At 39.2% G+C, this 24,807-nt stretch overlaps 3 protein-coding genes across 8 annotated transcripts; 1 reads left to right on the top strand and 2 right to left on the bottom strand.

The window, feature by feature from the left end:
- Positions 1-1,142: 1,142 nt before the first annotated feature.
- Positions 1,143-12,040, top strand: LOC104595394 (eukaryotic translation initiation factor NCBP-like). 5 transcript variants are annotated; one of them, XR_016082993.1, is made up of 8 exons: positions 1,147-1,473; positions 5,468-5,563; positions 5,729-5,833; positions 6,050-6,127; positions 7,090-7,209; positions 7,312-7,453; positions 8,213-8,286; positions 8,398-8,977. XR_016082993.1 is itself a non-coding variant. In XM_088899149.1 (7 exons), exons 1-6 carry the CDS (start codon positions 1,324-1,326, stop codon positions 7,441-7,443), a joined length of 681 nt encoding a protein of 226 aa, XP_088755275.1. In that variant the 5' UTR covers positions 1,147-1,323; the 3' UTR covers positions 7,444-7,453; positions 11,720-12,040. The 5 variants fall into 5 exon arrangements, 4 of the variants coding, with proteins under 4 accessions (XP_010254420.1, XP_088755275.1, XP_088755273.1 ...); XM_088899149.1 differs by lacking the exons at positions 8,213-8,286; positions 8,398-8,977 and adding an exon at positions 11,720-12,040; XM_088899147.1 differs by having other exon boundaries at positions 8,213-8,977.
- LOC104595393 (EPIDERMAL PATTERNING FACTOR-like protein 8) lies at positions 10,322-20,801 on the bottom strand. 2 transcript variants are annotated; one of them, XM_088899150.1, is made up of 2 exons: positions 20,661-20,801; positions 10,322-10,710 (listed from the first exon to the last, which is right to left on the bottom strand). In XM_088899150.1, the coding sequence occupies exons 1-2, from the start codon at positions 20,683-20,685 to the stop codon at positions 10,478-10,480; spliced, it is 258 nt and encodes an 85-aa protein (XP_088755276.1). In that variant the 5' UTR covers positions 20,686-20,801; the 3' UTR covers positions 10,322-10,477. The 2 variants fall into 2 exon arrangements, with proteins under 2 accessions (XP_088755276.1, XP_010254419.1); XM_010256117.3 differs by lacking the exon at positions 20,661-20,801 and adding an exon at positions 10,932-11,709.
- LOC104595392 (EIN3-binding F-box protein 1-like) lies at positions 17,222-20,799 on the bottom strand. Its single transcript, XM_010256116.3, has 2 exons — positions 20,661-20,799; positions 17,222-20,020 (listed from the first exon to the last, which is right to left on the bottom strand). The coding sequence occupies exons 1-2, from the start codon at positions 20,683-20,685 to the stop codon at positions 18,024-18,026; spliced, it is 2,022 nt and encodes a 673-aa protein (XP_010254418.1). The 5' UTR covers positions 20,686-20,799; the 3' UTR covers positions 17,222-18,023.
- Positions 20,802-24,807: the final 4,006 nt, after the last annotated feature.

Raw genomic sequence — 24,807 nt, 5'->3', positions numbered from 1 at the left:
ACAGTCCAGTACCCGAACTTTAAAAATGTGACAATCCAATACCCGAACTTTCAAAATGTGACAATCCAGTACCTGTCATTAACTAGTTTGTTAATCTGCCGTTAAGTGTCATTTGAAAAGTCAAAAAATGCCCTTCGAATGCCATCTAATTCTCTTTATAAACCATCCAAATGTTGACAAAAAACTGAACAGTCCCAAATTCTAGTCTCTTCTATTCAAAAAGGTTGGTGATTGTTTAGAAGAATTTAAAATTTGTGACTGTTCATTTTATTGTCAATGTTTGGATGGTTGATAAAGAGAATTAGATGGCATTTTTAACTTTTCAAGTGTCACTTAACGGTTGATTAATGGCAGGTACTGAATTGTCACATTTTAAAAGTTCGAGGTATTGGATTGTCACATTTTGAAAATTCGAATATTGGATTGTCCCATTTTAAAGTTAGAAGACCAAATTATCACTCGAGCCAAAATAGGGGGTACTCATCAGGAATTTTCCCTTATAGAAACTCCTTTTTATTTGTATTAAAAGAGAGTATAGTATCGAACCGATACACCTTTGTCATACTTTTTGAAACCCTAATCCGAGTTCATATCTCCGCCCCACAACACATCTCCGCTATGTATTGAGAACATCTTCTGATGATAGTACCAGCCCTGATGATGTCAACATTGGGAGATATTCTCAATACACAGCGGGAATGTGCTGTGGGGCGTTATGGAGTGGATCTTTGTAGGGTGAAGATGTGATTTACCCTAATCCACCTCCACCTCTATCATACTTTGAACCATGTTTTTGGGTGATTTAATAACCTTTTGGCTGGCTGTTAAAGTGATGGGATCTGCTCGCCTCACAGGCACATCCACCGTGCATTGGGAACATCTCCCTTGAATAATAACTAGTAAGTATTGGAGATGTTTCCATTGCATGATAGGATGTGAGTGTGAGGCGCCTGTGAGGCGTCAAGTGTGAGGAGCAGATGTACTGCCGATTGAATGGGATAACCCCATCTGTTCAATTGTTGAAGGTCAATGTACAACAAACGGTATGATGTAGCGCCGATGGATTGGACATGTGGCATGGGAACATTGGTCAGGATTCAGGAAAGACAAAAAGCAATACGCGCTGCATCGACAGTCTGACACTATCTCACCCGAAAAAACTCGCTACTGACGCCGAGTTCGACTCGTTCTTCTTTAAGCTCGGAACGGAAGCTCCTTTTCTTTCTTCTCTTCTTCTTCTTCTTCTTTTTCTTCTTCATCGGCGGGGAAAAGAAGAGGCTAGGTTTTTAGGGTTGTTGGGATAAAGATCCGGTGAAGAGGCCAATGGAGATTTCAGAGAAGAAGGAAGCGGAGATAAAGGGTTCGAATCCTCAGAGTCAGACACTTGTGGATGCATTGGCCGCTTCTGAAAAAGAAGCAGAAGAGCGAGAAAGGCAAGCACGCGAACTCAAAGCCGGTTTTCATCCTTTAAAGGTCTTTTTCTATCTCCACACAATTGCTTTCGTTCAAATTTATGCCATTTCTCTTCGGGACAACGAATCTAGGGCTCCAGGAGTTGTTTCTGTTATTATTTATTTATTTAATTGTTTTTGGTTTGGAATGAATTTCCTTATGTACATTTTGACATGGTTTTTTGAAATTTCTGAAAACGTTTATAAAACTTCCATGAACATCATCATATGGATAGGCCTCCAGATTTGACCTGTTCTACCCCTGAGTAAGCTAGTTTCTGATTCCTAGTTTAATATTCTGACTTCTTGTACCTTTACATTTTTCAGAACATTCATTGTGTTCTCTCTCTCTGATAGTCTTCGTGTGCACTTTCTCCTGGAGGTTAGTAGACTAGTTTTTCTACGTAGATTTTTTGGGAAAAAAAATATGCTATTAGGTGAATCAGAGAAGCGCCTGCAGATGTAGACGAATAATGTTTTTTAAGGAACTTTAAGCACACTGTTTATAAGTACTATCCGCTCAAGGCATTTTCACTTTTTTGTTGAAGAAGACTGGAAGACATTGGCTAAAGAAGTTTCCACAATCAGTGCAGATTGGCAGTCTGGGAAGGCAAATTTATATTCATCAGGATTTAGGACTTTTGAGTATAATACATAATAATGGTCTTTTGGTCTTTTCTACTTATGTTTAAGAGTTTATTAGGTTGAGGTGGTTTGCAGCATTTAGAATAAGAGTGTGTTTCAACAAAACAATTACAAAAATGAGATGAAAAAAGAACATAAACAAAGAGACAATTTTCTGTGAAGTTGGAATCCTGTATTCAGTGTCATAAATTGAAACTTTCGAATTTCTTTTCTGGTTTTGAGGGTTATTGGAACAAATCCGTCTGTGCATGATGGGAGTGATTAATAAGTAATACATAAGAAAGATCAGTAATAGATTGATTAGATGGCCCCAACTCTATAACTGTGTATTTGTGTGTAAAGATACTATCAGAGTTCCAAAAATTAATTTATAGCTTATGCTATCTGATTTTACTAATCATTTTGTTAATTTCTGAAGCAAGACTAATTAGGTTCTGGGTCCCAAATCACCACATCGTCATCATATCATCTAAACCTTATCTCAACTATATGGGATGACTACATGAATTCTGCTTAACTATTCTGTTCTTATTCATGAGCATGAAAAGACAATTTAGGATCCATGACCACAAGAGTTTGGCAAAAAGTTATATGCTGACTACCAACCTAACACAACCTTCCTCCTTTATCTGGGCTTGGGACTGGTGGTGTAAGACAAGCTCACACTGGCAGAGTTGTCCTGAACCACCGTATGTACAATAAATTACAGTTGAGAGGGCATTTCGTATCTCTTATAGAAAGGCACCCTCACTGTAACACTTCTTGAGAAGAAATAAGATAGATAAAGGTAATATTACTTGATACATGCTATGAGTACCCAATATTTGGATGTACATGGTTGTCTGCATGAAACCTCCAAAACCATGGTACGAGGACATGTCACAAATATTTAGTAATGCCCAATGATTATTTTATTTTTACTAAGGAGGAAGTCTCCCATAGAGTTAGAGCTGGATGGAAAAATGGAGGGGTGCATTTGGAATCCTATGTGACAAGAGAATACCACATAGTGGTCATGAGGCCAGCAATGTTGTATGAATTAGTTTGTTGGTTAGTCAAGAAATAACATGTCCAAAAAATGAGTGTAGCAGAAATGTGAGTATTGAGATGGATGACAGGATGAGTGGGAAAACTAGAGAAGATAGGATTGGAAATGAACATATTTCTAGGAGCCTAGGTGATAAATTGATTGAAAGTTGATTAAGATAGGATTTGTCATGGTAGGGAAGTTTATCGACAGCACTAGTGAGAAGAAATGATCTGTTACAAGTTGAAGTGTCTAGAAGAGCTAGGGGAAGGCCAAAAAGGATGGGTTGAAGTAGTGAGAAATGATTTGAGAGCCCAATCGCCCATAACTTACCAACAGATTTGGCGTTTAACAAGATGGAATGGAATGGTGCAAGAGGAATCATGTAGCTGATCCCATATGGTTGGGCCAAGGTATATATATATATATATATATATATATATATATTGGTAATCTCAAAAATTTTAAAATTGATCAAAAAAACATGGTTGGGCCAAGGTTTAGTTGAGTAATTATTGGACATGACTTATCTAATGATATATTGTTTGCATGTGCTAAGCATCAAGGTTCTTGCTTACTTCAGCATGCAGAGTCATTGAGATGCTACTAAAAGTGTCATGCTAAGTGTCAGCTGGTAACCAAGTTTCAATATGCCTAGACTCTCTTTTTTGAGTTGCCTAGCAATTACAATACCCAGATACTGCAAGGGCACTGCTAAACAAGGTGTCAGACATGCAATTTAGACTAAAAATTGAAGTGTCCAATACATATGGCAAGGCTGTATGGTATCTGAGTTATTATAACCTGGCAAAACAGTGTAAAGGATGGATAGAAAGAGAAGTACTATTATAGGAGAAAATTCAGAAATAATAAACTTCTAATGAATTTTATAAACTTTTGGTTTATTAGCAGGTGTGAACCCTTGTCAAAATCAAATATAACACTTGTATCTCAACCAGTGCAAGACTTGTTAGATTTTGAGGCTTTATTGCACCTCTCAAAGACTTCTTGGTTTTCTTATCTCATTTCATGCTTTATGGTGTACTTTCACAAGGATATGCTATTAAGCTAGTAGCATCTTTTGGAAGCTTTGTTTTTGGGTTCTCCTCTATAGTTCTGTGCTGCCAATGTTCTTTTAAATGGTTTAGAACACAAATACCAATTCTGTGACACATTAAGAAGTCTGGAACTCTGGATATTCAACAGACATGAGGTAAGAGGGATGGAAGAGTTTTTTTTTTTAAGTTGGATGGAAGAGTAATTTGTTAAGGTCATACATTATGTCTGTTGTCTTTCTCCCTATTTACTTTATTCTTCCATAGCTACAGTTTTCACATCCCTTTCTGCATGTAGAAGGTAGGCATGTTTTTGTGGGCAATACTGGGAATTCTCATGCTCTATTAGCCTTTAGTGACCTCGGTTGAGGGTTTTTCTTATTCTCCTTTTTCTTGATGAACCTCAGTTTTCACATCCCTTTATGTATTTACTAATGTGTACCTTTTTGTACTGGTGATAATTTTCACTAGAAAATTGTGCTGAAGATGTGGTGTGCCCTTTTTTTGATGGATAACATAGAAATTGATTTATTACTTTGTTAAAAAAAAGAACTTATGTACAATTTGTTGAGAATATGTATCCCAGATTACTAATAGTCCTTACATTGTTGCCCCCTATTACTAGTATGTCCCTTGGATGGTCCCCATAACATTTGATATCTGTTCATCCCTTGTCTTGCAAGAGAATCAGCAGCTCCATTGGCTGATCCATGAATCCATGTGAATCTTGCATTCATCTTCCTTGCCAGAGTTCTAATCTCTCTTATGTTGTGTCTGTAGCACCATGATCCTGAAATGGATCAAAAGGCCAAAGCCCTTGTATTTTGAGTATTGGACACCCACCGATACGATACGATACTTCTGATACAGGGTGTATTGTGTCAAAATTTTGAACCTTGTTTGCCTTAACCATCTGATGACAGTTCAGAATTGTAATGTTGAAAAATCACCCTAATCTTAGTCCATGTAACAGAGCCCTTAATTATGCTTTCACTGAATTTCCTTGACTCATAGGCCTTGAGTAGATGGTCATAATCGCACCCTCCTGGTTTCTAAGAACTTCCCAGTCCCCCCCACACCTGATGCTCCTGGATTACCCAAACTACAACCATTGAAATTAAGTTTAATCCAACTCAAGGGTGGTGGAGATCAACAACTAAGTACTGATGGGCTTGTGTTGTGCCCTTCATTGTTTATATTTTGGATTACTTCTATATTTTTCTTTATTGTGTATAATTCTTTTTTTTTAACTGATCTCACTATTCTATTCTAATTGTGTAAAATTTCAGCATAAGTTTGTATTTTGGTACACCCGTCGGACACCTGGAGTTCGGTCCCAAACATCATATGAGGACAACATAAAGAAAATTGTGGAGTTCAGTACGGTAAGTTCCTTGTTGAAGCATCAATGGGGGTATGATGTGGTCACTATCTACCCTTAATGCAAGTGATTTTTCCTCTTGGTTCACCGTGTGGATCTAGCTACCACTAATTGAAAATATAAGCTTTTAACACATATTCCTGCTGACAAACGGATATACTATTTCTAGGTTGAAGGTTTTTGGGTTTGTTACTGTCATCTGGCTCATCCTTCTTCTTTGCCAAGTCCAACTGACTTGCATCTATTCAAGGAAGGTATCCGCCCTCTGTGGGAGGTAAGAATTTAAAACCCGGCCATGCCATTTTATTTTTCTCTCCAATCATAACGTTTGTTGTTATTCTTGAATTGTTCAACTTGAAGATCTCACAAATGATGCTTCATCAATATTATTTGTTTCCCTCCTTAAAAGATGCTGCATCAATTGTTGTTGAGATTATTTGAATTATACTCTTTTCAATATTGAACAACTTGAAAATTACTCTGTGGTTAGGATGCTGCTAACTGCAATGGTGGAAAGTGGATAATACGATTCAAAAAGGCAGCGTCTGGTCGCTTCTGGGAAGATCTGGTAAGATGAAATTCTGATGTGTTGTTTATTTCAAAGGCTGTTTGTGGTGAAGTACCTAAAGCTAGTTTAGGCAGCACCTTGACTGTTATTGATGTCCAACTATCCTAGCAATCCAAGTATGATAATGATTTAAAATTTCAAGAGTAAAAATTACAGGGAGATGAACTTGTTCCCATGCAGTAGTCAGGAAATTAATTTTATCATGTTAGAAGAATGTATTCTTCCTGAAAACTGTGGTTTGGTGCCAAGCAATAGGATCCTTGTCCAAGAAAAACAACTGCTCATTTAGCAAATATAACCATGTGATCTAGCACTTTAATTAGCGTGAAGGTTGCCCTTGTCATTTCCTCTCATAGGTGGAAAAGAGTAGAAAAAAGAAGGCAAGTTGGTTTTAAACAATTAATTTCATCATCAGCAACTTAGTGTGTTCCTTGAGAATCTGATAGGTTTATAGGTTTAACCTTATTAGTGTTTTACTTGTAACTACCTGCAAATTTAGGCTGGTAGCAAGAAGGTAATCTTCAAGATTCTGTGAGAACTCAATATCCCCTTTAAGATGGGATATAGGTACAGTCAAAATCATGTTATGCATATGTTCTAACAATAAATTGAAAATTTAATGGAAGTAAATTGGGGCTTATTATAGATTTTATGGTTGTAAATTTGTAATTATGCTCTCTTTGGTTATTTTCCTCAATTGCATAATGTAGAAATACCATACTAGATTTTTGTCCTTATTGCTCAGCATCTGATGATAATTTGAAGTAATAATGTCTGTATTGTTTTTTCTTTGATGGCGGTACTTCCCACTATTGTGTGCCAATAGAATTGCTGTTTGAACAGTAGTAGTTTCACAAACTCCAGCACCTGAAAATTTGACCTTTTTGTTATTGATATCTGTTTTCTTTTTCATGTAGTTATGAAATTGGTGCTGACAACATTCTTTTGGGATGTCTGCTTAGGTTCTAGCATTGGTCGGAGATCAACTTGATTATGGGGACAACATATGTGGTGCAGTGTTAAGTGTTCGCTTCAATGAGGACATTTTGAGTGTCTGGAATCGGAATGCATCTGATCACCAGGTGAGTAATACAAAAGTGCTATTGCTGGCTCTGGGCTGGTATATGACAAGCATTGAAGTTTGGTTTTAAAATGTAAAATCTTGTCTTTCCTTGTCTTTTCAGGCTGTGATGGCTTTAAGGGATGCAATCAAAAGACAGTTAAAGCTTCCCCATAGCTATGTAATGGAATACAAGGCCCATGATGCATCTTTACGTGACAATTCATCATACAGAAACACATGGTTGAGAGGATAGGGATAACTGGGTAATGGCAGTTCATATTTTATAATCTTAAAACGTTTTGCTGGTGGTTCATTTGATACCATCTCCACTTTGTGCTAAGTCCATTTAGTTTAGTGACAATAAATTCATCTTGACCTGATGACCACAGTCATTTGATTTAGTATTGAGGCTTAATAACTGAGTAGTTACAAAGTGATCGGTTATAATTCTTGCCTTTTACTTAAAATCCTCCCCCATGTACTTCTACCTCCGCAAAAAACTTCCCTTCACGTTTTAAATGAATATGCAAACATACCCGTTATGTTAACTATACTTAGCATAGACATTGAAATTATGACGTCTTCTAAACTGTAAGTCATAGGAGAGCGAAAGTGAACTTCTGTGTGTGTGTGTGAGAGAGAGAGAGAGAGAGAGAGAGAGTAATCAAGTCGATTCAAAACCCCTCCCTGTGTAGGAGGGGTCTCCCTCTCGCATCGCCTGATGCCAGTATCCCTCTTGCATCGCTTGATGCTAGTCTTCCTCTCGCAAATGCGAGAGTTTTTCCTCTGTTATAACAGGTTTTTGTTGGACATGGTGGAGATTTTTTTTTTGTGTTTCTTTTGTTAGTTGATTGTTGTCTTTTTCCATTGGTTTCTCCATGCATGGATTGGATACGATGACTCCATCTTTGTTCTAAGAAGTGGTTCTTCCTCTACGACTTATTCTTAAATGGCTTTGATTTCAAAACGGTTGAAGATGTTGTCGTTACTAACATCGATCTGTATGGTGACGTCTGTTCTAGGGAGATATATGTGGATGCTTTTATATTTGGGAGTATCTTCTTCCATGGGATGCATTCTGGTGTGGTGTATTCTAGTGAGTTGTTCTTCCGTGAGAAGGAATATCTTTGTTCTGGCATAAATTTTTTTGACGCATCCTAATCTTTTCCGTTCAGTCTCTGACATTATCCATCCTTTCAATTATCAGAGGAGCCCTTTCTCGCACTTTTTTCGGACCACCATCACTTAGTGGGGAGGTGGCCTTTTTCTTGCCTCATGCCTAGGGACAGTTTGCCAACTATTTTAATTAAATTTTCCTTTGGGATGGAGTTTACATTTGCAAGATGTCTGTCACGTCCAAGCCTGGGTGAGACAATGATTGGCATTCTCCTTTTCACCTATCAAGTCTGAAGTTTTAGTTGTGATTGCCATGGAAGGGGGTGACTTTGGCAATATTTTTTCTGTGTATCCCCGTTTTCAGGAGTTCCTTGCTGAGTTTTGACTATGTTGGAGGTCGGTCCTCATTTATTGGCGTTTCCATCTTTTTGCGCCGTTTGCAGAGTTCTTACGAGATTTTCTCCCATGCTCAGGATTTGTTTCTTTGTCAGCAATTTGGTTTGGGTTTATCTTTTCTTTTCTTTTTTTTTTTTTTGTCTACTATTGCTGATTGTACTCTCATGGATTGTATTTGAGATTCTAAGCATTCTTAATGAAATTAGCCACTCTCATGGATTGTATTTGAGATTCTAAGCATTCTTAATGAAATTAGCCATTGCCTTCAGAAAATATGACTATGCCTTTGTTGCAAATGTACACTGAACACTGTTTTTCATTTTTAACATTGCCTATGTGTGGTATTTCTGTTAATAGGGGAGGTTTGAGTTCAATCCCAACTTGACTTTTGTGCACTTTTGATAAAGTGGACAATGAGATCAAGGTGAATCGTTCTTTATCCATTCATTATCCCAACCAAGGTTTAAAGTATCAAAAATGCTAAGTGTGTTAGAAAGTTAAATTTAAGAGACGTATTGGGATATACTTAGATATGCATGGATATAGACGAAAAATTAAGATACGCATGGAAACATATGAAAACAATATAAATACTCCAATAAATCATAAATGTACATCAATAATATTAAATATAGGGCCTAAACGAGGTATATATACTTTAAAATCACGTTCTTTAGTAATTTTGATGGAAAAAATGTCATAATCAACATATGGAAATATAAGGGTATTCTTTAGTTTTTTTAGTTTTTTTTTTTTTTCAAATTCGGTTTAGAGGGGCTGGTTTAAGGTCCATCCACCCCCTGAACCGGTCAAAACTCTAATACACCCTCTGTAGGGACGTATCGAGAAGCTCCCGATACGATACGTATTGATACTTTGAACCTTGCATGGGAATACAATGAATAGAACAGGCTTTAGATGTTTGATTTATATGTTCACTCGTGGATTCTGAATTGGCCACACAAAATGAGTTTTTAATTATTCCACCGGAAAAGAGCTTGATCAACCAAATGAAGATGGTGCTGGTGTTCAAAGGCAACTAATGTAAAACTGCTCGACAACTCTCCTTAGGAATCAACACCATTAAACCAAAGCTTATAAATCCCATGATTCATATGAAATCAAATGCTAAAGAATTAAAATTAAAATAATGAGGGAGAAAAAGAGAGCAAAAGAGAGCACTTTCACAGCAGTGATGTTCTTAATAATGTAGCTTTAGAGTTTAAAGAAAGAAGCCTCTCCCTCTCTCTGTCTCACACACACACAGAGTAGTAGTAGTAGGCGCAAGCAGTATACCTTTTTGGAGTGCTTCTTGAGAGATCTTAATGCAGTGTTTTAACAAGGTTCCTTCTTAGTTTTAGGCCCAAAAAACAAAGTTTCATTTTAGTTCTTTTCCGTTTTGACACAGAAAGCGGGCTTAAAATGATGGTTTAATTCAATTTCACTTCAACCAGCGCTCTCAGAGGTTTGATACTACTCGAAAGTCACTTGTTGTATATGTCTTGGATAAGCAATTAATTTGTTTAAATTACATTAAAGAAAATTTCAGTTCAATGTCTTCAAATAGAAGAAAACAATAGATATGAACCAAGATCTCCCCATCCAATGGATTGGAACCATTCAAAACAAAATGTACCTTGTTTCATACACGTACCAGAGAAGAAGAAGAAGAAGAAGAAGAAGAAGAAAGAGAGAGAGAGTCCTAAAAATGGAAAAATTTTTCCAGTATCTATACTAATTAGCAATATAGACATCACATAACGACTGCATAGATATCAGGGCTTAAAGAGCTTATTTCCACATCTGCATTTCCATGAGAGCAGATAATAGCTGCCATTTTCTTCTTGAGATGATGTCCTGAAATCCCTTCTTTGGTGAGGAGGGATAACCAGAGTAGCCATGCAAGGCCTACAGCTCAGGCATTTGTTAACACAGCGTGGAGGTCTTGAACCCAACACCAGTTTTCTTTGCTTCAAGCTCTCATCATAGCTTGAGAACTCTAACTCAGCTATCCGTAAGCCAAATACAGAAAGAGAAGCAAAAGAAAAGAATGAGATTATAAAGCAAGGACAACGAAACTGAAGCAACACTTGTGTGGAAGAAATCCAAATCCTCTCTTTCTATGTCTTATCAAATCTCTAAAAAAAAAAAGAACCCAGTTTGCAGTTTCATTTAAAATGAGAAATAGGAGACCTACAAAGTCTGAACTGTTCTGAGTTTAATTGTTACCTGGTTCGGAGGATAGAAAAGTGGCAAATAGGATGAGAATTAGCAAAGCAGTACTAAGCCCATTTGCATTGTTTCTCGATGAAGCCATCAGTCTTTGATGCTTTATTTCAGAAGAACAGATATAGGATAGGAAGGAGTGAGGTGAAAGAGGCTCATCAAAACTTTAAAAAGGATTGGGTACTTGAGAAGCGAGCAATTTGATGAAAGATACTGAGATTGTTGAGACATGGGTGAGGGTTGTTGCCTGTAAAAGAGACATTTCTCTGATAATATTTCTCGTTCACCAATTAAATGCATCTCAGTTTAGGGGGCCCCCAAGGGAAATATCTTTCAATCTATGTATATATCTTTTTGGGAAAGTGTAGCTCCTGACCTGAAATTCGGTTTTTAGTGAGGACATGAGGAGTGACTGAGAGAGTCTTGATCCTTTTTTCCAACTGACTTGACCACCCAGTGGCCTCAGTTGTGTAATGACCAAACTGACATTAATCGGCCTATATATATATATATATATATATATATATATATAGAACATTTTTCTATTAAGTGGAAATGGACTTCAAGGCAAACGACACCCATATATGACAAGAAACAAGAAACCCAATAAGTAGAGCTAGCCACCCATCTGAAACCTTGTGTTAGACTAATCTGGAAAAAGCCACAATAATCGGAACTACAACTGATCATTTAGTTCCTCAATCAATGAACAGTCTGTTTAAGAAGAAATATCTATCTGTCTATCTGGGGTTAATTCTTATATTGCCTGTTTTTCTTGGTTTACTTCACAGAAGGAGGAGCACATGGTGAAATAAATAGGTGGAGGGAAGACGGTGCATCATCCGTGTAACAGAGAAAAGCACCACTACAGAGACTGAAGCATTCATCCCTCCTAAGGGGAATGCCTAACAGGCAATTGGCCTGTATTACCCATTACCCTAGGCCTAGCGAAAGCTTGGGTCTGAGGGGACAAGAGGGATGGGTCAGTCTTTCTAGCAGATCTTGACGTGCTTGCTTGACATGAACATGTAAATATATGTTTCAGAAATTTAAGCTAGAGAATGTATAGGGATAGCTTTGGCATCTAGAATGGAGAAGGTGTTTGCAATCAAGTCTCTCTGCTCTCAGTCTCAGTTCTCAGGTGTTCAGAGAGGGCAACGTGTACGCACCATAAAAGGGTTCCTCAGGAACAGTAGTAAGTACGTGGGGAAGGTTTAGAATCAGTTAATAGTCCAGTTTTTTGAACAGGAAAAGTACTGTTTCGTTAGTTCTCTTTTTTGGGTTTCGTACCATATATTCCTGATTTCAAAAAACAGCAATTCCATCCCTCCCTATTTGCTCCTCTCATGCTTCCAACACAAGAGCCTAGCGATGGTTAATCAAATGGTGAAAGATGTCTCCTTGTACGCTCAAAACAGAAGGGACGTGGTGTACACAGTGGGTACTGAGTAGGGAAGCATCCAGCTGAAATGGGTGGAATGAGTATCTACATCAACTGTGTCTGTGATCAACAGGATTCTGGGTAGAGGCTTCTTTGGTTTCTTCTTTTCTAATCTGAGACCTGTATGATCTTTGAGGGCAGGTGATGAACTATCTACCAAACTCTCTTCAGTCTTGATGGGTCATGGATGGTCAAAATATGCTGCAAACGATGCATCCTTGAATGGGTAATGAATGGTTGGATGCAATACGGAATTATGGATGGTAATATCTCTTAACAAAAAGGGATTAATCAATTGTCATTTCTTACACTTTGCTTGCGTTTTCCTTAAAAGATGTAGATGTAGAGATGGAATACAATAAATAAGTACTCAGCAGATCAACAACTATTTTTCTTATAGAAAGGAGAGAAAAAAAGTTAATCAGTTCAAGAGGGTTTTGAATGAAATCTGGAGATCAAAAGAGATGGGTTTGGTGCAGTGAAGAAACGTAGAATTAGAGGACTCTCTCTCTGTGGGTGGGACTCGAGGAATCAAGGGTTGAAGGAAGCTAAGCTACCATCAAACCCCGTTTTCTTTTCTTTGTACCAAAAAAGAAATGCCAGTACTAAGGACTAAAGTGACTTGTACAAACACTACTGACTGGGTTGTGCCAAAAGATGCCAGCCTGATCCATGCATCTGTTTGACAAACATAAATCTAAAACAGATTAGCTACTCTTTTCCATATATATATATATATATATCAATTTACTCCAAAGTTGACACAAGAACCTTGAATACCTGGAAGTTGAGCTTAATTAGATAACAAAATTGGCAGAAACCTGTTTAAATAGTCCTGCTTAGTTACCCCTAAAAAACACAATAAATCTTTCATTACTCGAATTAAAAATGAAAAAAATAATAAAAATAATATAGGGATTTGAATGTGAAAAATGTAAATTAGGTAACCCTGTGGGAGATGGGCCCAGGGGGCCAGGGCCAAGATTTGAATGTGAAGTTTTGGATTGGAATCCAATGCTTTTGGGTTTGTGGGCCGAAACATGGTACTGAAGTCTGAGGAAAAGTAGGGTTTTGGATCTCGAGGATAGAAGGATTCTAATAAGCCAAGACTCAAAGAGTGGTTGAGTATTACTGGAATCTATAGTTAGAACTGTGAACGTGAACGTGGAGACATCAGTCCCAGTCAGCCAGTCAAGTTAGTGATTCTTTCTATAAAAGACCAACTGGTGGTCTGAGGGCAGACCGGCAGAGGAGGAGGTTGTAGTTGTAAGTAAGCAGCTAACCCATTCATTACCCAACCCCAACGTGAACGTAATAACAGTGGGATAACAACAATTAAAAGAGCAGAGTAATGCCAAACGTACGGCTTGGTCAACTCCGTACAGAACCCCGAATGCTCTCTACACCGTCGATCTAGTGCATTGCCTTTGCATGGGACCCATAACCCAAAGATTGATGCATGAAAAAGGAAGAGGAGAGAAGTCTAATCACGTAGTCTTTTCTTTTAAGCGTACGTACTCTAATTGTCTAAATTTAGACAATCAGAGACGCTGCTTGGCAGGCGATGATAAGCAGTAGACTTGCGCATGGGCATCACCGTAGGCCGTAACTTTGATTTGACCCTTATTACTTCTTCTTCACCTGCCTCTCTGTGACTCTGTCATGCCCCCTGCTGCTTTTTTATCTATAGAAGAAGATTTAGATGATGATCAGGAAGGTAAGTGGGACCCATTAGAACAATTGGATCATGAGTTGGGCCCCACTTTGTTTACAGATGTATGTGATGGGCTGAGAGTCTTCAAGAGTGGTGCTGGGTTCTCTTGTGGGTGTGCCATCCATGGCCTTTTGACTTTTGTTCAGTCGTTGGATAAGGAGCCCATAACCCATTGCCCATTTGCAATCTGATCAGCTCCTTACCAGTTAGGAACAGACTACAGAGTGGGCATGGTCACTATCTAACTATTATCTGGTCCTTTGAGACCAAAACTAGACCCAAAGCCAACCCATTGCAACATGGGCCTGGCCCAGACCTTGCATAATAGGGTCAAATTGTTCTGGTCTATCATGGATATGGTTCAGACTTCAGAGAGAGAGAGAGAGAGATGGAGTGACTAAACTCCATTCAAAATATCATTATCTACTAACATGAATCAAAACGATAATGTAATTCATTAATTAATAAAGAGAAAGGAAACCCTAACCATACTTATAATAATAAAATAATTTTAAAATACATTCCTAGGATGTTCTCTTCAACTCCTACTTTAATTCCAATGATTTGTCCAAATATGTGCCAAGCTAAGAGGTCCTGACCTTAGTGAGGGAATTGGCCCCAAAAGAAAAAGGTCGGAATCTTAAAAGAACTAATTGGGCCTGCATCAGGGCAATATTTTGAAGTCAAACTTTTGTTTTTGAGTAGAGAAGCACGTGGAGAAACTAGATGCATTGATGGGTAATCAACGACATTTGCCTTAGATCAGGGGCTTTGTCTAAATGCCTTAACTGAATGACTTCAGTAAGTGAACTTAATGGTATTAAGTTCAAGTCCAACTGAACATAAAAACGTATTCTAGAAATTTCCAGTCCTGTGCCTGGGCTATAAGTCTTGGCCCGCATCAAGTCTAGCAAATTGTGGGCCTTTCTCTGGCCAGCCAAACCATGCTCTCAATACACGGTGGAGATGTGCTGTGGAACATTGTGGGGGGCTGATTTGAACTCTTTAGAGTTTAGATAACGGGGAAAATGTATGTTAAAGCCTCCAATCAGGTTAGAGGATCACATTCTTGTTTCACTAAGATACCGTCCTAGAATTCATATAACTACAAAACTGTCATCTGATATTTTACTTTTACCTTAACATCGCTGTCAAGGGTGATTCTGCAATCTTAGTTGGAGAAAACAGGGTTTTGGGATTTGCTGTTCCATGGTAAGAGGTGATTCAGGTTCCTATTTTATGAGCCTGGTTGGACACAAAGCCCTGTTGTCAAAAGAAGCGGCTTATAGCTTTGAAAACAGAGACAATTCTGTCATTCTGTGGTAGAGGCTCTGTTTGACGCAGCCCGTTAACCCTCAACATATTTCAATTGCATTGTATGGAATGATGTGGATAAGAGATTGACATGTGGTTAAACCATAGGAAGGGTACTCATACCGATACATGGTCAGCCTTGGCGCCTATTAGAAAAAGTGATCTATTACAAGTTAGTGGCCGAAAGAGCTTGGAGCAGACCGAAAAGGACTTGGATTGAAATAATGAGATATGAATTTTAAACGTCCATGATTTTACAACGGATATAGCACTGAAACAGGATTCATGTAGCCAAACCCCATCTAGTTGGGACAAGGATTGGTAGATGATGATGACATGACCTGCGTTGACAGGAATTTTCATGGGTCAGTGGGGGTAAGCAATGTTTTGGGAACTGGCTAGACCATCCGGTTGAACTGGGTTCTCCCAAATCAGAGGCCTCAACACTCAATACCAGCCTAGGTGAACCAATGCTATGAGTCCGGATCCGGGTCGACCTAAATAGGCCTGCTATTTGGACTGTACCGAACCAGCAGTCTGCACCAAATGACAAGGTGGGGTGCTCGACCTCCCCCACCACCAGCCATTGAGGTGAGAAGTGATTACAGCTCCGGGGACTCTATAATTGAAGATGACTTCAGGATTGGGGAGAAATGGAGAGTTTGAAGATGACATCTTTGGACTATGTTTCATGTATTTCTTTTATAGATACTGTGTATCTTTAATGGATCTTTAGAGATTGCATTAGGAAAGAAATAGTGAAATACCACCACCATTCACAACCCAATCGGATCTCTGTTCTGGTCAACACCGTCCACAGCACTTCATATCCATTGATTGGAATTTATGTTTATTTTATGGTAAAAAGAGGGTTGGTTTGTTCCAGAGTCCGGATTTGGGCCTCTTTTTTCCGGATAATGGGCGATTACCTTTCCTCCATGGAAACGTTGGAGTATATTTTAGAGAGGAAAACCAGCCCCACCACCACTTATTCACTGAACGCTGGACAACCATTTCTGTATACAGGGTTATGATTCTGGGTTCTAGAGGGTTTTTGTCTTCTGTGGAATATGGATGATATGAAGATGAGTTTTCTTTTCTTTTCTTTCTTTTATCTTTTTTTTTTTTTTTTCTAGCAAGGGACCACAAAGGAGCCATTGTTCTTTCCTTCTCTGAAAGGCTCTGAAAGGCCAAGATGGGCTCTTCATTCATTGGAAGAGAGCAGAATTTCTTTGGCTGGCCATGTGGAGTTTGAGAAATGGAGCTCTACTTAACCTGCTATTGCCTTTAAAGCAGTTAGTTTGTGCTTGACACCTGGCTCCTCTAAAGACATGAACGTCCTATCAAGCTGTAGCTTCAAAGCCAAATGAAACACCAATTGCTTCACGGAAGAGATTACGGGCTTTCATCTCATCATCTGTTTTCCCACATCGGCACAGGAAGTGAAGTCGAAGACAGCCTCCAATCCCAAATTCAGAAGACAATGCGCACTCCTACTGGGTAAGAAATAGGAATAATATTTGTAATGGCCAATTTTGCAAATGCAGTGCAGATGAACCCCAGATGCAACCTTGGAAGACCCTTCGTCTCAAACAGATTGAATGGCTTAACCCAACTCTAGAGTCTATATATACACTTCCATTCCCAGATCATCAATTGCTTGACAGAATAGAAGAATCAAGTAGTCTTTAGAGAAGTTCATTCAATTTAACCTTGTTATTTGATCTTCAGTTATCTGTCCATGTCATGTCATATTGGAGATGAGGTGTAATCATAAAATTTTGGAGTTGCAGAGCACACATACCATTCAGGCAAGCAAAAATATACAACACAAGAAGAGCAAATATTCATTCCATTTTACATAATGAAGTTGCATAGTACAAGTCCACAACAAGGGGGGCCTGCAAAACTAGGGCTTGGGGAAAAAAAACAACCCACTGAAGGGTTATCATAGCAGACCGAAAGAAGCTGCTGCCAAGGCCAAAGCCCACGAATCTCAGGCGCTAAACCCAGAACTGCCAAAAGCAACTACAACCACAAGAACATGACCGACCCATCCTAAAGGAAAACAGAGACCCAACCATCACGTAGAACACTTGGTTCAAACACATGGCAGACTCGGTAAAACCAACGTGGACAGACTCGAAAACAGACTTGGAAAGACCTGAACAGAGAAAGCTTAGCCCACGCACACCAGCATGACCAAGAACGCCGGCTAACGCTAAAACACCAGGTGACATCACCCAGCAACACAAAACCATGACTCAAACCAAAGAAACCAACTACTAAAGTGAAATCAGAAATCCTAACCAGAGGACCCGGTAACTGTTATTGTCAGGGATTCATGACCAGGGATTAAGTGTTGGAACAGATTTCCTATGAACAGGAAAACTGCAAAAAACAGGGGAGAGGGTGATTGGCCATTGTCCCTGGGAAACAACCGAGTCCCCACTATACCAGAAGGCCTGCTGCTTACGGCCCAAAAACTACGTGGAAAAGCTGAATGTATGGCTGCTGCTACTATCTGCAAGTGGTGCTGGAAATCTGGAACATCAAGATGCAATTGACCCCATCCTCCACAACTGTGTTTTTAACTCTGCGATGGGGTGTTCTACTTCCTTCATACCTAGAAAAGGATGTCGCATCTCCATAGATGTTCCACAAGTATTTCGATGGTGCTGCTGCTGATTGAATTGCATCGCTGGAGATTCAAGCCCACCAGATTCTGGCCCATGTTTTTAAGAAATGGCATGCTCTTGTCAGATACATGTAAGCAACCTGACAGAGAAAGTATTTGCAAGTCGAGCTGCTTTGTAGAAGACAGAGCAACAATGCCAAAGTCAGTGATTGCACATTTAGAAATGTCAAGGTCACGAAGCACCAAGCAGTTGCTTGCAATTGCCATCAAGCTAGCATCAGTGATCTTCCTGCAACCATCAAGATTCAGCAGCTGAAGTGTTTCACCATGAAGCCTAGCCATGGTTGTAACAACCACATCTGTCAAATTCATGCAACCACTAAGGTTAACTTTCACTAGACCCAGCTCAGAGTTCTCAATAAGTGGGAGAATTCCAGCATCTGTGATCCCACAAAGTCCACTCAGGTCTACGTACTGCAGCTGTGGACACAACTTCCCCACCATAGCCAAGCTAGAACTACCAAATCCTGGGCAGTGACGAACAGAAAAAGATCGTAGGGAATTGCAGGGAGAGAGCTGTGGCAATCCCAAGACTACGTCCTTAATACCCATGCACTTTACCAAACTAAGTGCCTTTAACTTTGCTCCACAGTTTGAGAGGGCACCAAGAACTCCAGATTGGGTGATCCTATTGCACTCCTCCAGCTGCAGACTCTCCAGAGATGCTGCATTTCTGGCAAAAGCTATCAACCCATTGTCAGATAAAAACAAGCACTTCTGAAGAATCAGCTGCCTCAGGTTAGGGCAACCCTTGCCAACAGCTTCAAGACCTAGATCTGTTACCCCCCGGCAAGAGGTAATTGTAATAGACTTCAGCTTTTGCAGACCATGAGTATTACCCATGACCCAAAAGCCCCTCTCACTCACATTCTGTAGGCCAGTGAGGACTAGTTCAGTAACAGCCTTGCCATAGTGGCCCACAACAGCAAGAGAGACATCAGAGATGTTCAAACCCTGGAGCTTTACTTTTGTCAAAACATAAGAAACTGAAGATAACAAGCTAGCAACTCCTTGATCCCCCACAAGTGGGCAGTCCTTGATTGAAATGGACTGCAGATTTGGGCAGCATCGACCAATTGCTTGGAGGCTCTCATTTCCGACTTTTGAACAAGACTCTATTGTTAAGGAAATCAAATTGGGGCAGTTCTCGGCAATTGCCATCAAACCCTTGTCAGATATCGAGGGCAATTGACAGAGATCGAGCTTCTCTAACATGTGGCATCCACTAGCAATCTCAGATAGACCTGCATCCCCAATGGAGGAGACATTCCACAGGGATAGAGCCTTGAGTGAAGGGCAACCACGAGCAATGGCTGAAAGGCCAAAATCAGTGACTCCACGAATACTGTTGCTTCCTCGGATCAAAAGCTTACCAAGCCCACCGCGGCTACCAGTTCCAACAGCAATGGCAGCAAGCCTGATATCAGTGGCCTTTTTCCCTTCCAAACACCTGGTGAGGTGTCCCTCACTCTCAAGTTCCAAATCTACATCGACAGAGGCCACACCATTCTCATTGGAAACAGGAAGAGAGTCCTCCTTATCAAGCTTTGAAGACTCGTCTCCCATATCTGGAACCAACCCTGCTTCAGGTTTTGCAGATTGTGTAGTTTTACTGGTACAGATTTCAGTCCTCCGGATGCTGCTCAGAAGAACAAGCCAGCGCTTTGACACAGAAGCACAGGCACTCCTCTCTTGCCCTCCAGGCAACCTTCTGAAGATCTCAAAGAGGCATTCATCCGGAAGAACTTCAATAGAGGACTGCTTCTGCTGCTCAAACTTATCACATCTGAAAACAAAGGGCGCACTGATACGAGACCTCTTGCGAGGAGGGCAGTAGACGTCCACATGAGGACCAAGAGACAACAGCAGACTTGAATCCATAGGATTCGCATATAAAGAACCCCCAGAGCAGAAATCCTCATCTCCTGAATCCAAAAAAATGAAACTTGACTCAGATAAACTTGCCTCCACAAGATTTTTTGTTTTTTGTTTTTTTTTTTTTCACAAGCCAAACTTAAGAAAGAAGACCTGAAACTATCAAATAATGAGTTTCTTACAAGGATATGCAACCAAAAGAACTATCAAAACATAATCTTAAGACCTCTTTTCTTGGAAGAAAAGAGGGGTAAACGATGCTCAGATCTCAAAGACAGAGCTCATATCATGACCCAGGAAAGCCATAGTAGGAAGACCCCCTCAGGTTTCTTGTTATTATCAATATATAACTAAATCCCAGCTCTACAAACAACAATTTCAAAGGGTTTCTGTAATAAATCCACATCTAATACCAAAATGATCATAAAATTCGAGAGAAAACGCAGCAAAGAATTCAATCCACAATGAAGATAAAATCACCAAGAAAACAAACGCGATCTACAAACAAAGCCCTAACAGCATCCCAACTACAAATAAGAATCCTAAAATCACAACATATTAAAACCCAACACAATCCAAACCTAAGCTACCTCATACCACAAGAACAAAAACTCAACAACCATAAATTCCATTTCAACCTAGCTAGCACCACAAATTCGAACGAAAACCCAAAAGAAATCCGAAGCTTACCAGCGTAGTTGACGAGGGTCGGCATGGGTATAGTTGAAGATCCGCTGGGGAGAAGAATCTGCACTGGTTCCCACCAAAAACCCCCCTACCGAGAGCCAAAACACAGGTACCCACCAAGAAGAACACACAAAGAAGCAGGTATAGACCCTCCTCAACAACCGAATGCATTACAAAGGTGAAACGCCGATGTTCATCAGAAACCCCAGAAAACCCAGGGAAAAAAGAAGAGAAAGAAAGAGAGAACGAAGAAGGGAGGAGACGGTGTCTGATTTGATATGGCTGAGCCACTTCTCTCCCCCTCACCTCTTTTATTTTTAAGGCGTCACCTTCAAATACATTACACCCAATCCCCCACCTCCCAAATGCAATGAATCCGTCCCCAAAACCGCTCTTCCCTGTTATTCCCCACCTACTATACTGCAAGAAACCGGAAACCGGAAACCGGAAACCTCTGTTCTTTTGGGGTTGTGTTTGGTTTTTTCAGCCAAAAAAAATCAGACAAAAAGAAAAGGTTGTTTACTTCTTTACTCCTTTCCTTCATTGGGCGTTGAGTTGGGGTAATGGCCTAATGGGGTTTGCTTTGTTGAAAGAAAAATGTTAGATAGGGGTAGGGCTATTGTTTAATTTTGTTTAATGTGGAATTAGTTGAAGATTAAGTGGATCAAGTTGTCCAAGTGGGGCATTTTGTAATCTTGATCAACTGTACTTAGTCGTGCTTAACGTGTAATTAAGCAATTTTGATTTGTTTAATGAGTTTACCTAGCTGTCTACACCCTGTTCTTTGGCAATGGTGGATCATTCTTTATTTATTCCCCTGGTTCAGACATCAGATTTTAGAATGAAGTACAGGGTTTTGAGGAAACCCTCCTCAAGCTTAACAATAAACAACTTGTTTTTCTGGGTTAATTATTTAACTTTTACTTGCTTTTGGTAAGAGTGTAAATGCAGAACCCAAGTGACTTTATACTAGGTGTTTGGTAAGAATACATTTGTGTATTAAACTTTGAAAAAAAAAAAAACAAATTTACTTTTTCAACTGTTTTTATATTAAAAAAGAGCAAAGTAAACTATGCACTCAAAGTTGATTTATGTAAAATAGGTTGACTATATTAGCACCCATTACAACCAAACAGGACACTGTAAATGAACGAATGCAAAAGCAAACTAGGTTTATGTTATGTCCTTCTAGCTGGCCAAATTTGCATTCACATCATGAATATATCATACATATTGGGAGGTGACCTAGACGTAGCTAGTTAACTGATAATGTGATCAGGGATTGATGTTAGGGTGAATTCAGATCTACGCCTCACAAGTGCTCCACATCACATCCCAATCGTATATTGGGAGCATTTTTCAATAACAAGTACATGAAATGTTTTCAATACACAGTTGAGATGTACTATAAAATTTATGTTAGGATTGACTAACTAGTAATTGGGGTTAGGGATTGATATTAGGGTTAGGGTTAGGACTAGATTTTAAGGTTAGGAGCCCTGTCAAACTTTTACCAAACCTTGAATGCAGATTCTAATGTGCACCAAAGGGTAGGGTTCACTCTTCTTTTGGCTCTCACTTTGTGAGATCTTGACCGTTGGAATTGACATGATGAGTTGATTGTAATGAATTTTGTTAAGCAATGGCTGAAGTGACTAAACTGCATGATTTATTGCTTTGTCTTATAAGGGGTAGGGGATGTAGTAATATAAGTAATTCAGTTTCAGCCAGTTCAGCCGTTATTTTAAATCAGACACATACACGTAAGGTTAATGGATTGGGCATAAGAGTCAACAGAAGTTGGGTTAGAAAGATCTAATAGCCGAAGCTTTTGAGTTTTGAGGAGGAAGCTGGGCTGGGCTGTGTGGCCTGTGGCGTGGTGACAAAACACAAAAGCGTAAGAAGGAATATTGTACTGGGGTCGGGGTTATTAGGGTCTAGTCAACCTCCTGGGCTGAGAATGGGGCCCACAAAAAGAAACGAGTGAAAGGGACCCAGATGCAAAGGACCCATGCCTGTACGTTGTTCGTTCATGGGTCTTCACTTCGATTCTTTTCTTTTGAACATTGGATTGGGCCGTGCATTGAATCCGCGTGGATTACATGTAGGAACGATGACGTGTGGGCAGAAATAAAGAGAAGCAGAGAAGCTTCATCCTTTTTATTTTTCTCTCTCTCTCTATTTTCTTTCTGAATACTGATAAGAAGAAAGAAGAGAGAACTAGAAGCAATTGAAGCTGTTGAAGATTAAATCCCTTAATAAATCCCACTTGGGATTATTTTATATTTGTTGCCAACAGCCTTAACTTCTCTACTTAGAATTTGAGGAGATGGTCGTACAAATCTCTCCCCATGTTCACTGCTAACACACTTATTCCAATTATTTTTCCATGTTTTCTTTTTAACTCTTCCTACCCACTTGGGTTCTTGCATTGAATGTCTTTCATAGGACATCCAATTGGTTCTTCTTGGCCTGTTAGCTTCCTTAATTCCTCTCTTTCTCTCTCTCTCCAACTTGAATTATTTTACTAATGTTTTTACCTATTCAAATGAAATGTGCATGAATAAGTAATTCCACTTGAACCACTCTTTTATCTCCACTTGGGCAAGGCTCTTTTCGTTTTACCCATTTTCACAAATAGGTGGTACTCACTCCCCACTCTGCCCTTTTCATTGAATAACCAAGTAAAAAAAAAAAAAAAACAGTCACCTCAACTTGAATTATTATACCAACTTTAGACGATGTACTTAGAATATTTATCCACCCTTAACCCCTTAGAAGGAAATTAAGACAATGGGGATGATGATTCGTCAAACCAAACACATCGAGCCAATGCCAAAGCCACTTGGGCTGGCTCACAATGCCAAGCACGAAAATCAACATGATGGGTAGAAGCAAAACAGTTTCCAAAATTGAGCAATAACAAGCTATCTGGACTGGCATTTGGGTTTGGATCCCAACGCACATATTGGCCCAAGGTCATTGGATTAGGTTCCCTAGTTGGCCATGTGCCAAGACAAAAGCTACTGTAGGCTCCATTCTGTAACTCAATTAGTTCAAGTGTGTAGTACTACAATATGCAATTATGTTCTCGTGCTTGATCCAGCTTACCATGCACATCTTTAAAAAAAATTATATTCCACCATTGAATATTTATATAACTTAAAGGCTAACCGCCCGATCAATCGATCTGGATGACCAGCCCCGACCATGCTGGCCTGAGCGAGTCTTGATTAGTTGCACTAAATGGTTGTGTTAGGAGCTGTTTAATTAACCAATAATAATGCCCCACATCAGCCATGAAAATTGAGTGATTGTGGGATATATTCACTTATTGGATGTTTGGAATTGTAGTTGTTTTTTAAAAAAATGGTATCATGTCGGATCTATATAAGTGTTTCAACAAACCCTTATATATATGAATGTTTGGTTCAGGTGTTTATTGAAAAATCAGGCATGTCTCGTAGATTGGGACCCCATCAATGCATGAAACGCCAAATTCAGTGAACTGTTTCCCCCAATTGTTGACTGATGTATATCCTATATGGTGCCTACCTGTCAGCACATGGTGATGAAAATCACTTTACCACAGCATAGTATTTTTCACTGCCTACGTGATAAAAGCGTTTCTTTTTTTAATAAAAAACGGGTTTTAGAAACATTAACATTTTTTCTTAAAAATCAATTCCAAAAAATGCCCACACTTCCAAACACCACCTTAAGTGTCAATGAATTCGACGACTCTTTACTTATGGGGAAGCCAATTCTTACTATTTCTAAAGGGACATATGGATGAACCAACTAGTATTTTTTTTTTAATTTCTCTGTGAATGACAACCCACCTCTAAGTTCATGCAAGTATGTAGGTTGGTGCATATTTTAATTTTATTTCTGAATTGTGGGGTTACTAATTAAAATAAACAGTATGATGGAAATTTGTTTATATAGAAAATAGATGATTAGCTGCAAGTTGAGCTGCCAATGAACAGGATGATTACAGACTGTAATCTTAATATTTGTCAAACTGATAAGAGCTTGGACCAGCAAAGAACTAATCTATGGGCTGAAAGATGCAACACATTGGTGCCATCTCGCCTTAAATACAAAATACTGATTTAGGGGGTGTTCCCAATGTGAATGATTTTATTTT

The sequence above is a fragment of the Nelumbo nucifera genome, chromosome 2, assembly GCF_055504915.1.
Source record: "Nelumbo nucifera cultivar China Antique chromosome 2, China Antique-T2T, whole genome shotgun sequence".
NCBI classification, from domain to species: domain Eukaryota; kingdom Viridiplantae; phylum Streptophyta; class Magnoliopsida; order Proteales; family Nelumbonaceae; genus Nelumbo; species Nelumbo nucifera.
This window is presented reverse-complemented; position numbering and strand designations above follow the sequence as displayed.